Below are 17518 nucleotides of genomic sequence, written 5' to 3'. Positions count from 1 at the left end.
TAAATTAATTTAAAAAGTTTTTGGCAACTATATAAAAAGGCAAGTGTTGTGGCATCAAAGATTGGCAATAAACTTCAAAGAGTTAAAATATTTAGAACCTCCGGCATTGAAAAGAAAAAACCCTTTAAAGTATAAACCACAAATCATATTCTCTGGACACAAGACATGCATTCAGCAGACTACTATTTCAGCCTGGGGACAACTCACCGCTTTGACTCTCTTTTTAAAAAATTTACCGAAGATTATTATTCCCAGAATTGTACACACTCTGGATACATCATCCAGTACGATTTGAGACCCTTGCAAAGCGACAAAATGATAAACCTGAGGCACAGGACATATCGCATACAGTACACACACACACACACACACACACACACACACACACACACACACACACACACACACACACACACACACACACACACACACACACACACACACACACACACACACACACACACACACACACACACACACACACACACAAGCAGGACTCTTTGATTGCCCCGCTCTTGTATTTCATTAGAGCCCAGGTGCTGCTGGCCTGGGGGCCTGACAGAGAGGTGTGTTGACGCATGTAGAGGTGTGGATGGAGGGGAAGTGGAGAGGGAGAGAGGTGTGAAGAAAGAGATTGTGTGTTTGTATGCGAGGAACCTGTCGAGCCGCGCAGAGCTGGAGGAGAGCTCAGTGGACTGCGCAGCCGACCACAATATCCTCTGGCTGGTTCTGCCATCAAGTCATATTTCACAAACAGGTTTCCGAAGATGGGACTTTAAACATCTTTTTCATTCATGCCTTGTTTTGTTTCAAAGTGGACGAATGTTTGAATATGGGTGATAACAAAAGAGGACTGAATATCATCTACAAAGAAGAACATATATTTGATTCATTGTTTATGAAAAGGCTTTTTGTTTGTCTGTGACAAGGCGAGGAAATACAATAGGAATCAAAACACTCCAACCGCAAACCACATTACTGTAAATTTCATGGTGGAATTAGGACATTAAGGGGTTTGCTAAAGTAAGCATTACAATACAGTTCATTTTTGAGCCAGGTTCAACACTGCAAATGTGTGTTCGCTTGTGTGTGTGTGTAGCACTACAATACCTGCATGAGACAGCAGCCTTCTCCTTTAGCACTGACAAAAAGGCCTGTGGGGATACTTGGGATCTGAAACAAAAAAGAGAGAGAGAGAGAGAGAGAGAGAGAGAGAGAGAGAAAGAGAGAGAGAGAGAGAGAGACAGAAGAAAGAAGAGAAACAAAGAGAGTCAGAGGGGGCAGGGAGAGGTGAATGAATCATTTATCAAGTGAATGAATGCTGTAGGGCTGCTGCACTGCCACTAGTGGTTCCCTGGCTACTAACCAGCAGGACTTAATTGCCCCCAATTAAGCTGACACCACTAATCATGGCGGTAGAACATGCCCGGAAGAGAGAACCTGCTGCACTCTCACCTGAGCCCCTCCGGCTGGCGAATGGAGCCCGTTCACACACACACACACACACACACACACACACACACACACACACACACACACACACACACAGCAGCGCTGACCTGACACCACAGTGCCCTGGTCAAGGGAGTTCGTGCCCACACTGTCGAGTTTGTAATGTGTGGGCAAACAAGCCAATAAAACACAGTTATTAAATCAACACACCAACAAGGTGCTTTTGGGAAATCCAGCCCAGTTAAAACCCGGTTTGGTTTGGCAGCATGAAAAGGTCCTGGCTACTGAACAGCTGAGCACGGAAACACAGAGATGAATGTTTAATGCCAAAGTGTGGCTCTGGTACATAGCTGCTCATCAATCACAGTAATCAAGGGGGAAAAGTTTCTAAACTGCATTAAAGCCCAGGGGTTTCTCTTAAGTGAAATTACTCATCTGAAGTACTGGGAATGATTAGGGGAATTGACAAATTAATTTAGATAAAGTGCTGTCAACATACAGAAACAACCTAAAAGCAGCAGCGTGGCAAATTGATTGGCCTCCCTCATCTGCATGCAAAAACAATCATGGAGCCTCGTCCTAAAAAACCCACCAAGGATGTCGACTACTGACTGTTTCCAGATTACCTTGGCGCTCTGGAGGAGTTTCTTGTTGTCCCTGTTGAGTTCAAAGGTCTCCTGGAAGTCAAGGTTGGTGGAGGCCAGAGAGATGGTGAGGTTTACCCCTCCTACATAGGACAGAATGGCGTACTCCGACAGAGCATGCAGAGCCACACACGTGTCCTGGAACGAGGTTTGAGAAAAGTCACCTTTACATTTCAGCTTTGGGATCAATGAAATAAACTTTAGTAGTAATTATTTATCGTCCAAAACATCAGTATTTACAAAAGACAGTTGTTATATAAAACACTAATAGTTGAATAAAAAAAAAAGAGTGAAAAAGCTTCACTGCCTCTTATTTGAATAATTTATTAGACAACAACTGGAGCTTCTCCAAGTGTCTGAACCCGGACAAAGAAGAAGCCAGACAAACATGGCTACCTGTGTGGAGGAGAAGCCACCCAAGGCATTCCTTTGCTGTGAGAGCCATTTGACCACAGGCAGGGCAGACGCCACATCCCCCAACAGGGTGTAGGTCAGAAGACCGTAGGCTGTCATCTCCACCTCTGCTGACACCACTGGGAACAAGCAAAAACTGATTAGGAGGAGTTTTCTTTGAATTCTGACTCGTTTTTTGAAGAAATCAAATATTGAACAGTATTATATCAGTGTCGTTGACCATGAAGTTGACAGGAAGTGGTTCTCTTATTTATTTCTATACAGAACCACAAGTGACTTTGAAACTACTGCACAGTCCTCCTTATATTAATATTATTATTCTATTAAATAAGTGGGTGATATTAAATGTTATAATTGTGCAGTTTACCTGACTGAGAGAGGCCATCGCTGAAGCCCATGAAAGTGTCTTCATCTGTCATAGTGCTGCCAGTCAGACTCCAGTGGGTGAGTCCATCTGCAGATACAAAGAAGGTGAGAAGATGACGGGCAGCAGGGGGGGGGGGGGGCTGAATGTTTCAGCAACTATGAAACCAAATCCTGTCCATTGTACTTGGGGAAAATACAATTATTGTGCTTGGATAAGAACATTTTGGTCTTCCCCTCAACACCGTCAAATCTGCCAAAACATGCAGAAAGTTTTAGTCGAGAGGAAGGGACGGAAAGGGCCGAAGGAAGCCATCAGTGAGATAAGAGACAGAGGGGAAAGGGGAGGAGTGGATTGAGCTGCTGTTGGACTACAACAGCTACTTTCAAAATCGTGTCTGCCCTTCAGCTTGTGTCTGAGTTTCTGTGCGAGCTGAAGTCAACATTTGGTCAGGAGGCTGTCACTGTCGATGTGTAACATTTCCATGTTTCATTATCTTTACAGTTCAACTGCCATTCAACTTGCTAAGCTCTGAAAGAACAGTGACTGGGTAATCGTGCTGCTCACATTTACGTGTGGTAGTACCTTGTGTGATGGCCATGTGGTTGAGGCGGCGCAAGGCCAGCGGGGCGTAAGGGCTGCGCAGCAGAGCCAAGGCATACGCAGACAGAGCGGTCGTGTAGGGATCATCAGCAGAGTAAGTGTTGCTCTCCAGGAAATCCTTGGCTTTGGCCACTGCCACCTTCTCTTCCTGGATCAGACAGGACAGGAAACACAGATGGACATGTGGTGATGGTAATGGTCGATAGCTCACAAAATGTGGCACAAAAACTCTACATTTTAGTATAATCTAATTATTTGTGAGGATATTTGAATGCCTGGAAAAATGTAATGATATTCTGTCTCCCATTATCACTGATCTGCTATTTGAACCCATAAATAGGTCAGCCAAGATTTAGCATTTGAAGTTTAATGGAGATTTGACATTAGAACAAAGTCTACAGTTTACAGTACAAGTACATCAGAAGATTAAGATCATATTCTATATCCTCTGCTGCAGCCACATAATTTCCCCCACTGGGACCATAAGATAGGCCTTTAAATGCTGTGACCCTTTGTACACTTTTTACACACACACACACACACACACACACACACACACACACACACACACACACACACACACACACACACACACACACACACACACACACACACACACACACACACACACACACACACACCATCATCTTTTTCAATGTTCAACTGTTTAGAGGCTGCCCTGTTCAAACTAACTCTGCTCAGATGTAATTATTGAATAAACATTCATTTTGGCCATTAAAAAGTTGAGAGTTGACTTTCATCTCATGCAGATGTGACCTTCCCTCTCATCCATGAGATGATAGGCCTCCAGAGCCACTCACTGTAATTGCAGCAGTCATCTTTTAATTAAGTGAAATTGGAAGGAGGATAGAGGTAGTGCTTTGAAGTGGTGGATACCTTTTCAGTTTTTATCAGTTGTAAAGGGACAGATTCTCAGAAGAAGCCCTTTGGGAGCGATAGCAGAGAAAAGGGGGGAGAGACAGATGGATGGAGAGGAGCCAGGGAAAGGAAATGCTAAATAAGAGTCAACTATTTGGATGGCTGGAGAGCAAAGACGAAAACAATCTGAGATTTAGAGGCTTTTATGTTTCAAGATGTTTCAAGAGGACGATCATAGGAAACTTTTCCCATTTCTTTTAGTCAACACTGATGTTTAATTATTGAGAATGGCTATAAGTGAGAGAACAAAGGAAAAGCAAGCCAGAAAAGAGAAGAAAGTAGAGTGACAAGAGAAATAGTAGATGGCAGAAAAAGAGCAGTGCAACAGAGATATCTTTCACTGGGACTCAGCTGTCTATGCACGTCAGTCATTTGAAGTAATCCAAAACGTGATTAGACATTACATCTACAGCACTGGGGCATAACAAATTTGAGTAGGCTGACTGCCAGCACATCCATCTTCACAACTATCAGGAATGCAGCGATACGTCCACACATGACCCAGGCTGGTAGGATGGGCTCCAGGATACGTGTTTTATGTGGGAGTGGTAGCACACCCTAACTAACACGCTTTTGATGATTAAAAACATGCTCTTTGAAATCCACTGAAATAATAAATCTAATTTTACATCACTGCATCCAGCACAGGTGGATACATTAGGAGAGTGGAACATTTTAGTTTGTTTAGCACAGACAAATGAAACCGTATTTGATCCATCAAAAGCTCGCCGCTAACGAGCAACCGCTAAGTGAGGGGTACAGTCTGAGGTGACACACTGCTTACCTCTGTCGTAATCCCCGTCTCCAAGAGAGCTGCTACCACGTAAGCTGTAAGGGAAATCTTCCCATGGATCCCTCCCTGTGGACAAAAACTTACATTAGTTTTTAATTAATTTCACATCTTAGAGACCCTCCCCAACACTTCAGCCTTGAATTCTCTCCAGTGTAAATATTTGTTCAACTTTTTGCGATCAATTTATCCAGAAACTCTTCAGCCTAAAAGTTTGACCGCAGCTCGACACCAACAACATGAGGTGCAATCAAAAAGTTCAGAGACTGTTACTTTTGCGCAGAGTAATGTGCATGATGCACGAGGAAGCAATAACTTTTATGAGTAAGTATTCCAAGTTATGACACTTTAACAACATCAGCATCTGAGTTGGGCACATTTTTGTGGTCACTGGTACATGAATATTTGTGATTTTACTGTGCATCTGAAACTTGAGCAGAGTACACAAACTTTGCATTAAATTTTTGGGGAACAGAGGGAAATTGCAGGGAGCCAGATCTGGCGAGTAGAGGAGGTGGGTTGCAATGATTGTGTTGTTGCGGGAAAGTTCAGGTAGTTTGTGCCGAACAGTTTCCCTCGTCACAGTAGAACATAGCATTGACAGTCTGACCCTTGGGGACAGTGACATTCTGTCCTTTTAGAACACGAATACAACTCAAAACACCTCGCCCGGCTCATAGCTTCAGTGCTGTAGACTTTTTTTTAAGCATTTCAAGGGTCTCTGTTGCCAATTTCCTGACTTTGACACAACATATGATGTGCGCTCTCTGCTCAAATTTCAGGGTCATGGAGAAATCGCAAATGTGAAAGTACCAGTGGACAAAAAAACACGTGTAGCACAGGTGCTGGTGTTGATCAAGTGATGTAACTTGTAATTACTTACGAACAAAAGTTATTACTTCCCCCTGCTCCAGGAACAGTCTCTGAATTTTTTGATTGCAAATCGTCAGTACTGAATAAATCTTGACTTTCACATTTTTTCCTGGTTTGTAAGATCAGAAAAATGAAATATTTGAATCCTCCCTCAACCCCCTATCCATCCAGACACAGGCATACCTGCAGGTCTTTGTTGAGGATGCGTCCCATGGCGGGGAAGGAGCCATCATCTCGCTGATGTTTGATGAGCCAAGACTTGGCTGCACGAAGCTCCTCCGGGTCAATGAAGATGAACCCCCGAGACTGAGCAAAGGACTTCAGCACAAATGCTGTCAACCTGGAGGAAAGACAGATGGAGGTGGTGGGGTGAGGCGGAAAACGATCGGTGAAGGGAAGGAAAGGGAGATTTTAAAGATCCTTTCCAACATGTGCTGGCAAATCCCTGAAAAATACTTATCACACTTCAAAACATTTTGAAGGCAATCACTGTTTCATCGGAGTGAGAAACTTTTCAACAATCTGTCAACAGAGAGGGAGGTGGGCTGATAGAGAAGAGCATGAACCGAGGGATGTTTTTGTCCGAGAGGGCTGGTATGTATGTATGCATCTGATGAAATGGAAAAAAAGACAGGAAGTGAGGAGGGGAGCAGATGGGTGCGGCAGGGTTTGATCAGGACTACAGGACGCGGCAGCTGTGTGTTTAAGAATGTGAAATCACACACAGGGCAATCAATTATGTTTCTGGTTGGAAGTTGAAGATTCCCCAAAGGTATTCCACAACTCATACAAACATAGATCCCGGGAACGAAGGTTGTGAATCTGGCTGGCCTGGGAGCGCAACTGACAGTTTATGAGCCGTGGTTTTAGTGGACCACGGTGGAGAAGAACCAGGAGAGCAACGGAGAAAGGCCAAGGTCAGCCCCGGGGGACACGGCTGAGCTAATAAACACACACTCATCCATAAACAACAGACCTCCCGGTAGTGGCTCCAAACTGCGCTCTCTGGCCAACAACTGCTCGGTGACAGCAAGACATTCCGTTATAGCACTCCTGATCACAAGTGATTTTATAGGATGAGGAAAGTTGTTTAGATGGAAACGAAGGAGTAAACAAACAGGTCACACTCCGGTTTCTTAATGCAGCTCGTAAGTGAGATCATGATCCTAGAAAAGAGCACCAAGGGGGATGAATGGGAAAAGAGAACCTTGCTCTCATAAAGCGAAACATTAAATCTTCCCTGGCTGGAACCTGGATTATTCCTCCCCGGAGACAAAACTAGGGATGAAGCCACAAGCCTGAAGGAATTTTTATAATGTTAAGTAATATTGTGTCACTGGCTTTAAATGTGTGGCCTCTGGGAAAGGTGCTGTAAAGTGTAAATATGATTTAGTTTGGGGAAGGAAGCACTAGACAAGCTCACTTCCACCACTCGGCCCCAGACTCGGGTCATCCTCTCATGACCCCCCTATCCGTTATTCTTTCTCCTGTTTTCTAAGTCCAAATCCCGTCTCTGAGCTACCCTTATCCAGCTCCACACTTCAAAGGGGAGATCTGAAGGATTTTTTTTTAAAGACAATTCATGGGTGTGCGCCGTGATAAAGCCTAGGTTGATAAGCTTTCAGGGGAATGTTATGAGTTGGACTTGGAGAAAGTGTTTTGCACTCCTTTTAAAGAGTTTTCTTTTTGCATGTTATGCCTTTGTGTAGCTGATTACACTGTGACAACTTTGTGTATTCATCATATAATATATGGTGTAAATACAGACCTTAGCTGGCTTTATCTTGAAACATAAACACCGCTACAATAGTGGCCAAGCAACAGCAAAAGAAAGACAGAAACACAGGCTTGCAGGTTTGGCGCAGGAATGGAAGCAGATATTAGGTTAATACAGCAGGAGATATCAGTTCTTTCAATCTCTGGTATTCAGCCCCCTAACCCTGCTCACGCTGTCAGATCAGTCTTTGGGCAGACACAAATGCCATGCCAGACTCAACATGTAGAGCCCAGGACTAAGAATGTCACTGTCTGAGAGAATGAAAAAATGCACTGGCCCATATTTAAAGAGAATCATACAAGGAACGAACTTTTGACAAGTTTGTTTGACGCAAATTTTTAGTTCAGCTTTTTAACTTAAGTTAAGTTAAGTCCTCACTCAGGTTTATGGAGGGAGGGGAAAGAGAGTAGAATAATTTTGTGTGTGTGTGTGTGTGTGTGTGTGTGTGTGTGTGTGTGTGTGTGTGTGTGTGTGTGTGTGTGTGTGTGTGTGTGTGTGTGTGTGTGTGTGTGTGTGTGTGTGTGAAAACATCGTGAGGCTTGTTGATTACAATGGTGATAGATGAAAAGAAAGATTATAAAATCTGAATGGAAAGTGAATCTATAACTTTAGTTTGGAAGTTTAATTCTGCCATTACTATTTCTATATGACACTCAGTTAAATGCCACATCAGAGATCAGGTGATTGGGAGTGAATGAAGTCAGTAAATGCATGCGTGCACCGAGTGGCAACAACCTAAAGCCAGTGCGTAAGTGCCTTAAAGTGCAATACCACTGAGGGCCACTAGGTGCTGGCTCCAATAGTCTCCCATTTCTCTCATGAAATACTGCATCAGTGAATGTTTTTCCACAAGTCATTATGGTTTCATTCACTAAATTCACTCCTTGTGAGCAGTGATCTGGAGGTCATTTTTGAAGTAATTTCATAATTATATAGATTGAGGCCTAATATCGAGAGAGGTATGTTTGGGGTGTGACTGACACGCTGGAGGGTCAATCATGGGTGATATAATGACTGTTATGACTGTTATTTTGTCATTATCAGTGGGGTAGGCAATATACTGTCCACATACAGTTTGCTGTTCGTTTGCTTGTTTAATCAGTTTTCAGCTCACCATGATTATGTATGGTTCTTCAGTTAATTGGAAACTCACCGGATTCTAAAATCCATCTTTTTTGGGAAGTGATAGTTGCTTTATTTTCTGTTTCCCAAATTTAACGTCACTTCATATGTAATTTTAGCATTAGGTAGAACGTGCACAATGATCTTGCCCGTTGATTAACAGCCCAATGACGCTTTACGAGTGTACTCCAATCAGGTTTCAAGTGCCAATCCCCCTGCTCCATCTGGCTTTATTCTTCAAGCTTCAATTCAGCTCCAATGCAAATTAATGGGTGTCATCAACACTTGCAACATCCTATATTAACTTTATCAACAATCTATGGTACACACAAACCCACACTCAGGTCGGTATTTTTGATTATGCAAAATTGCATTGTGGTTCTCATTCATCTCAACATAAAAAGGAGTTGGGGGTTAGAAACATACTCTTTCATTCCTTGTCAGTGTCTTCCTGTTTATGGATAATCAGAATGAGCTACAGAGATGATTAACACTGGAAACCAAACAATTACTGGCAGTCTTTTTCATTAAGGTAAATATTACCATTAGATCCTGGCAATTTTGTCTCAGCTACATTTCTTACACACTGGGATACATTAACACTGCATTACAACTGCTTTTATACAGGCAGTAAAGGCACTGCTATACTCGTGAACTCTAGAACTAATACAAAAGCCGAGCTTGTTTTGGAAGCAAACGTGTTGTTGATGGATTCATAAAGTGTCTGATGCAGGTTTACTGAAGGTTCACCATCTGTGTTGTGCCCACAACACACACTTGTTGCCCTGGGCGCCAAGGAAAACTTCAAACCGCGGCTTGTTACATCCTCATATCCTCTCTCAGTCATCAGGGGAAGAGTTCAAGCTTTCCGTGTCGGTTTAATGTTACCAATTACACCCAGGTAGTGAGTCATTAGGAGGCATGCACCACTTCTATTTTCTGGGGCATGTAAAAAAAAAAAAAAAAAAAAAAAAAGTTAAAATCCATTTGGTGAAGTGGCTCCAGACAACTTATAACATTGTCTCCAATAGTGGCATTAACGGCATGTCAGTGGGGCCAAAAACAGCATGGGACCACTCAGTGGCACGGATATGAACCCAAATAAATCTTGACAACTTTGTCGACCTCAGGGATCCAATTATGCAGTTTGTTTATGATTCTCTATCGTTTATGTAACCTGCTGTTTCACTGTGTTAGCTCTATTAAATATTATAATTCCCACTTCAGCTCATAAATCAACCAGAGGTATGCACACTGCGCGTGGGTCTCAGAATAAAAACAGTGGAGCTCCCCATTGAGAGAATTGATTTTAGTTTTATAAACATTAAGATGGTTCTGTCTGCCTGCCTGCCCCCAGGGAGTGTAAACATGAAATAAAAACTGAGAGGAAAACTTAACCAGTGATTTCAATACACACACAGGAATAGATTCATTTGAGCACAGTGTACTGAGATTTTGATATAAACTTCATTGCTCTGGTCAGCGACCTATGTCCCAGTTTAAAGTGGAAGAATGTGAGCATAGCTTGGATTGAATGAGTTCTGTAAACTTCAACAACTACACCTGCAGTGACTTACCACATACTGCCAGAGGAATCCCTTTCTCCGAAGGCACTGTAGGATCCATCCTGCCGTTTGTAGGTCAGTTGTCTCTGGTAGCCTGGGTAAGAATAAAGCATGGGAGAGAACTTTCAACAAGAGAAATTACTAAAGCGATGTGCACACATTTTAAGGTTGGTCTGTAAGAACTCCAGCTCAACATTTTTTCTATCCATACCAACTGTTGGCACTGCCACTGCTCAAGTACTTACATACTTGATGTAATGGAATAAACATACAGTAACTGTAAGATATAAACTTGGACATGCCCTTGTTGTTCTTACAGTGCCAGGATTGTATCGAGGCACAGATCTGGGGAAGGGTACAGAAAGATTTCTGCAGCATTGAAGGTCCCAATGAGGATAGTGGCCTCCATCATCCGTAAATGGAAGAAGTTTGGAACCACCGGGACGCTTCCTAGAGTTGGCCGCCCGACCAAACTGAGCGACCGGGGGAGAAGGGCCTTAGTGAGGGAGGTGACCAAGAACCTGATGGTCACTCTGACAGAGCTCCAGCGTTGCTCTGTGAAGAGAGCAGAACCTTCCAGAAGGACAACCATCTCTGCAGCACTCCACCAACCAGGCCTGTATGGTAGAGTGACCAGACGGAAGCCACTCCTCAGTAAAAGGCACATGACAGCCCGCCTGGAGTTTGCCAAAAGGCACCTGAAGGACTCTCAGACCATGAAAAACAAAATTCTCTGGTCTGATGAAACAAAGATTGAACTCTTTGGCCTGAATGCCAAGCGTCATGTCTGGCACTGCTCATCACCTGGCCAATACCATCCCTACAGTAAAGCATGATGGTGGCAGTATCATGTTGTGGGGATGTTTTTCAGCGGCAGGAACTGGGAGACCAGTCAGGATCGAGGGAAAGATGAATGCAGCAATGTACAGAGACATCCTTGATGAAAACCTGCTCCAGAGCGCTCTGGACCTCAGACTGGGGACAAGGTTCATCTTCCAACAGGACAATGACCCGAAGCACACAGCCAAGATAACAAAGGAATGGCTTCGGGACAACTCTGTGAATGTCTTTGAGAGGCCCAGGCAGAGCCCAGACTTGAACCCAGTTGAACATCTCTGGAGAGATCTGAAAATGGCTGTGCACCGACGCTCCCCATCCAACCTGACGGAGCTTGAGAGGTTCTGCAAAGAAGAATGGGAGAAACTGCCCAAAAATAGGTGCCAAGCTTATAGCATCATACTCAAAAAGACTTGAGGCTGTAACTGCTGCCAAAGGTGCTTCAACAAAGTATTGAGTAAAGGCTGTGAATACTTTTGTACATGTTATATTTTCATTCTTTATTTTTAATAGATTTGCAACAATTTTAAACAAACTTTTTCCACTTTGTCAATATGGGGTATTGTGTGTAGAATTTTGAGGGAAAAAATGAATTTAATCAATTTTGGAATAAGGCTGTAACATAACAAAATGTGAAAAAAGTGAAGTGCTGTGAATACTTTCCGGATGCACTGTACATATGTAATGAAGGGTTTTGCACTTTGTCATTGGGACCATGCAAACTGTAAAATATAGCAGAGAATTCCAATATAGAAGTGAATTCCCACTTAACTCCATGTTTGTTTGTTGTTGTTTTATTTTGGGAGCAGTCTGTTTTGCCAGCTTAAGGTCACTCTCAATGTCACGAATAACTCTTAAGCCTGATCAAGGTTTGTGCGCAGCTCTTTAACATCTGCCTGCAGGGTGGCCTGGACGTGGTACAGCATGCTATAAAATTACTACCAAGAAGTACTGAAGGTGAGGTTTTCCTGAATAACAGGAGATCTTCTTAAAGGTGAAAGGTAAAAATAAAAAAAAATAAAAACATTCTGAGTAACTACATCCAGCCTCATGATCTAAAGTATTTCGTGCCAGCCAGGCCAAGGCTACTCTGAAACTTTGATCCAATAGTTTCCAGAAAACCAAACAAAGGTATACAAACGAGGCACCTCCAGCACCTCCTCGAATAAATGTTATCCCACCAGAGAAGAACGTGGGATCTGTGCAACTGAAAGTGATCCTAATCTTAGTATCAAATATTGGAGGACTAGTTATGTATTATTGTATAAATTAAGCATTACTGTATTGGTGTTGCAGTAACTCAGCTTCTCATAATGGCAACTCAAATCTATTCGCACATGCAAATCTTCTTACAAAAAGACTCAAGAAAAAAGGTTAAGAGACCATCAAAGAGTATTTTTGAGGCTTCGTGAGGAAGTTATCTTTAACTCATTGGGAACAGGTAACATTAAATGTTTGAACCTAAACAAGGTTGGGTTCCAGCATCTTTACCTTGAAGCAGGTAGTCAGTTGCTTCATTCTCCACCTCAAGGCTGAGCTGCCTGGTCTTCTGCAGGTACTTCAGAACAAAAACATTGGGGGCAAAGTGGATCATGTTCTGCTCGCCACACCCAAAGGGCAACCTCAACAACTTGTCCAGGTTATTTAGAGTCGGCCCCATGACATCCCCTGAAACGGGTGTAGAGATACACGCACAAAAACACACATTACTCACACTGCAAAACATTCTGTATTTTAGTTCCATTTACTGTAAATATAGACTTGACTACTTAATCTAAGCCAATTCTTTCAGGATTTAGATAAGAATACAGTGGAAATCTGCCTTCAGCCATAAAATGGTTTACCAATCATAAATGCAGTCGCCCTCTCAGATCCAGGCACCATGTTATGTGGGACCCCCAGTGTGAAGGCCTCGTTATGGTTGTCATCAGAGTCTTCCTTCCTCCAGATCTTGAACTCCCCAACTGAGCCCCAGCCTGTTGAGAAGCCTATGTGTCGCACCTGGATGGAAAAAAAATATACAGTATATATATTTTTAAATTATCTGTAAACATAAATTACTACAACTTGTACATAGATGCCATAAAAGAGTCAAACCTGTCCTGGGAACTGGCCGGCCCAATGAAGGATCACTGATTCATTGGATGGATGTAGACCATGGCCCACCTGGGGAGAATGATGCAAACAAGATAATGACAAACAATTCTGTAAAAATACTCATTTGTAATTAACTGTCCATTATATGTTGTTTTTGCTTGTGTTATTTTATTATTTGGTCATGTAACAACTCCTGTACCCAGTAATAGATAACAGTCAACAAGAAAACATCAAAGGAATCGACTTGAAAAGGAAACCGGTGCAGTTCTCTAACAGCTGCTCCCTTTGCCAAGTGTTGGTGATGCCAGCGTGATTCATGCACCTCCTCCACCCAATCAGAAAAACAAACACTCAAACAGAGCACACTTCCTCTCTGGTACAAGAGTTTAATTTCGTAATCACATTAAACCAAAGGCCATGCAAGGCCGAGCCCCACAGCCCATCCACCCCAAAAGGCTGTCGTTCCCCAAGAAAATAAATGAGTCGCTTTGGGCTGGAATATGCTGGCTTTTAATTACTGCCTTTGGTGAATGATGCGAGGCTAATGCAGGGGCTGGGGCTGGGGAACGGTGTGCCAGCCACTGACTGCCATGCGAGCACTAGGTCATGGATCACTGAGTGTCCTCAGTGACATCAGCCCGTTAAGCGTGACCTTGCAGGAAGGCACACCAGTAAAAGTGGCGCCAGTTCTCCTAACACACAGACCCCATGGCCTGGTGAGTGTTTTTCTCTCACTACTCTTTGTGTCAGAGCATACACTCCCGACCTGATGGTGCAGAATATTTCAGTGGTATACATACTTCCTTAATCTTACCTGTACCACGCCTCCCTTCCAACTGATCCAGAAGCTGCGGAACTCATCCCAGGACAGGATGCCTGGTGTTGGGACGCTGGCCAGGGGCTCCCCCATCTTGCCCAAAGAAATCCACGAGCGAGTGTTCTGCCTTCCCCCGAGTACGATCTCTAGCATCTCTGCGCTGTCGTGGGGACTGGCGGAGAGGGCAAAATGGGCATCGTTGTGGGTCTTCACTGCCACCTGGAACTGGTTCATCCTGGCCGGCTTTTTCACATACTGATACTCATACTTGTTAGGGGTGGAAATGTGGATCCTCTCTGTGAATGCGAATATACATAATTCACTCAGGTACTTGGGTTTAGTCCAGTTTAAGGCAGGAACAATGTGCTACTATGGTCATTATGCATTAATAAATGTAAGAAAGATGATTAGGAACAGGATACATTAGCAAACAATGATGTCCCATCAGCCTCCTGCAAACTATAGTGTCATATGATATGAGATAAATATATTTGCACTGACCATTGGGACAGAAAAACACACTATAGGTGTATTCTCTGGGCAGGCCTTCTGGCTGTTAAGACAGGTGAGAGGGAGGGAGAAATGTCACAAGAAAACAGCACAGCAAAAGTTATATCAAATGTTAAATATATACAAACATATGAAGAAGGTCTTAAAAAGTGCCAGTGATGAATGTCAGCGCTCTTACCTCCACCAGGACGGTCCTGTGAACGTAGTCCAGGCCAGTTGGGATCCTTCTCTCTTCCACATCATTTCCTAATTTGCCTGTCGGGAATCCATCTGAACAGCAGCTTGGTTCGCTGTAGGCGATGGCACGAGCTGTCGAAGCAGCACACAACACAATCAGCTTTCCTTCTTTCTTTTCTGTCACAGGACAGTATCACCAGTTTTGGTTGGGTAAGATGTCAGTGTCATCCTAAGACAATCACTAGACCCCTACACAGCCTTAAAGAAAGGTTTCAGGTGTTACTCACTCTAGTAATGTAGCTATATCCAGAAGGTGTTGATACGTAAAGTGCTAATAGTGGAGTTGGGAGCACTGAGCTGAGGGAGGACTTGTCTGTCCCAGTTGCCAAAAAAACTGATGGCTGCCAATTCGCTTGGTAGTTGCAACACTTCTGATTGTTAATAGAATACTATACAGTATATACTATAGTAGTGTAGAGTAACGGAGTACTTGCAGATTGTGACTCTTGGGTGATATTGTTTTTACTAATCCAGACATTGAGGCACATTCCGTTGAGATACTGAGTCGATCTATGAGGGATTTGATAAGACATATATACACATCTCAATAATGTTGACAGATCGTCAGTGGATTGGAGGTATACATCAAAAAGTGTTTTTGAAGTCAACAATCACTAATACTTGCATGAGGCCATATCGCTGATGTTATTTGGGGACATCAACATACATCACACAGGACAAACATGTCTGTTAAAAGAACGCCTAGTTCTCTTGCCGGGGAGCACATTGGAAATGTGGCCCTGTGCCAATGGCATCTCTTTGTGTTTGTGTAGCGAGAAGGAAACACAAGGGGCCAGGGGACAAGGAGAGGGGCCATGGGGGGCCCATTGACCGCCAGTGACCTGCAAACTCATCAACATGCCACTGAGTGTCACAGTGCAGCTCTGGTTACTCCCCCACTGCTGGCCTGCTTTGTTTTCACATGCGCTCTGGAGGGGACTATTTGTAACCTGGGTGGGTGACCAGATCACACACACAGCTCCGCTCCTTGGCCAGCAGAGCTCTTCAAAGTCTTGCCTTTTTGTGCGGCATCACACTGAGGGGACCGACGTCCCGGTGAAAGGCTGCTATTGTTTCTTAAGTGCCAAACCACTTAAGAATTCGAATAATGCTTTTTCCATAATGCAGCACAATCTAATCTGTGTGGTTTTACATGAAGCATCAAAACCCTGAATCATTCTCTCGCAACAAATGTTGTTCGCTCTGAATATGTGTCTGGAGAACTTAAAAATGTTAATATTGAATTTAACCAATTATCTGCATCGTGGCGTTGCGTAGTCTGTTCTGTATTTAATAATAAAATACCTGCTCAGTTTATTGAACAAAAAGGAACATACGTGGCTGCAGAGAGGTGTTTTCTCCAGATATGCAAAAGGGGATGAACAGCCTGACCAACAAGCCTAATTTTGTCCAATAACTCCATTGTCACTATGACGACATTAACACAAAATATTAATGATTTTCTAATTGAAAAATAATTTAGAAGGACTAATATTTCACTGCCACCCTGTTCATACAATATTTCAAATAACAATAATGTTATAGTTGAATGAAATGAAATGGAGTAATTCATGAGGAGGTTTTTCATTCAGATGTGCTCTGTGGGTACCTGTGATGTTAACTGATCCCAGTTCAGTGAAAGACAATACGATGGATGTAGGAGTAGCCTCTCCAGGAGCGACGCATTTCTTTCTGGTAAGGTGGTGCTTCCCAGGATGGCCAACAAACTTAATGCCTTTTGGAACTGACACTTTTACATGAACCTGTGAGAGGAGAGGAGAGGAGAAAAGAGGAGAGGAGACAAATCAGAGGCAGTTGATCTCCTCTGACAGCCTACAATGACATCATATCTGCTTGGCAGGCCCCTCCCTCATATAGCGTGTTTCCTCAAAGCTCTGAAAACGAGGGATAATTTTTAAATCACATTGTGAATTTTCCATGCTGACTGACTCATGCTCCTCAAGCTCCCTGAAGGATTAAGTTCCACTCATCGTCCAATTTTCACAGGGCTCAGTAATGCAGAGGGATCTTTTAACTGTTCTTTATCTGCATGCCACAAGTCATAAATAACCAAGAAGAAAATATAGGAATCACATGTTCCTGGGGTGGACATCAAAGGAAGGGCTATTCTGGTTTGCATATTCACCTAACATGACATCAGGACAGCACACGCACAGGCCATTTAACAAGCTCATCTGCAAACATCATGATGTCATCCGTATGGATTGCAGGATGGACCCATTTAAGGCCAGGATAGAGTTTGGAGGGCTCTTCAAAGTGAGTGCTGAAACATACTCCTGGCTAATCTCATATCTTCACATTACAAACCTACGCTTCCTTTTCAATCCCTCTGCATCCCTGGGCCTACCCATTCACTGCTATTCCATAATAATCATGGACTTGTTTATCACATTGTTTAGACATTACACCAGTTCTGCTAAATGAAAAAATTAAAAATTAAAAAAACGACCACCACA

At 43.1% G+C, this 17518-nt stretch overlaps 1 protein-coding gene across 1 annotated transcript in view; it reads right to left on the bottom strand.

Moving 5' to 3' along the window:
* The window catches only part of cpamd8 (C3 and PZP like alpha-2-macroglobulin domain containing 8), a 47190-nt gene that overhangs the window by 11583 nt on the left and 18089 nt on the right, over positions 1-17518 (bottom strand). The window contains exons 21-35 of the mRNA XM_069695082.1: positions 16651-16804; positions 14983-15113; positions 14796-14847; positions 14292-14590; positions 13478-13546; positions 13225-13381; positions 12872-13048; positions 10556-10637; positions 6263-6419; positions 5201-5275; positions 3460-3625; positions 2878-2964; positions 2493-2629; positions 2079-2234; positions 1111-1173 (exon numbers count right to left, since the gene is read on the bottom strand). Coding sequence (XP_069551183.1) covers positions 1111-1173; positions 2079-2234; positions 2493-2629; positions 2878-2964; positions 3460-3625; positions 5201-5275; positions 6263-6419; positions 10556-10637; positions 12872-13048; positions 13225-13381; positions 13478-13546; positions 14292-14590; positions 14796-14847; positions 14983-15113; positions 16651-16804 — 1962 coding nt within the window. The remainder of the gene's footprint in view (positions 1-1110; positions 1174-2078; positions 2235-2492; positions 2630-2877; positions 2965-3459; positions 3626-5200; positions 5276-6262; positions 6420-10555; positions 10638-12871; positions 13049-13224; positions 13382-13477; positions 13547-14291; positions 14591-14795; positions 14848-14982; positions 15114-16650; positions 16805-17518) is intronic.

This window comes from Brachyistius frenatus, unplaced genomic scaffold (genome assembly GCF_029030835.1).
Source record: "Brachyistius frenatus isolate BFR_SWC_R1_liver_20210118 unplaced genomic scaffold, ASM2903083v1 Contig_18, whole genome shotgun sequence".
In the NCBI taxonomy this organism is placed as follows: domain Eukaryota; kingdom Metazoa; phylum Chordata; class Actinopteri; family Embiotocidae; genus Brachyistius; species Brachyistius frenatus.
Note: the sequence above shows the minus strand (reverse complement) of the source record. Positions and strands in the feature narration are given on the sequence as shown.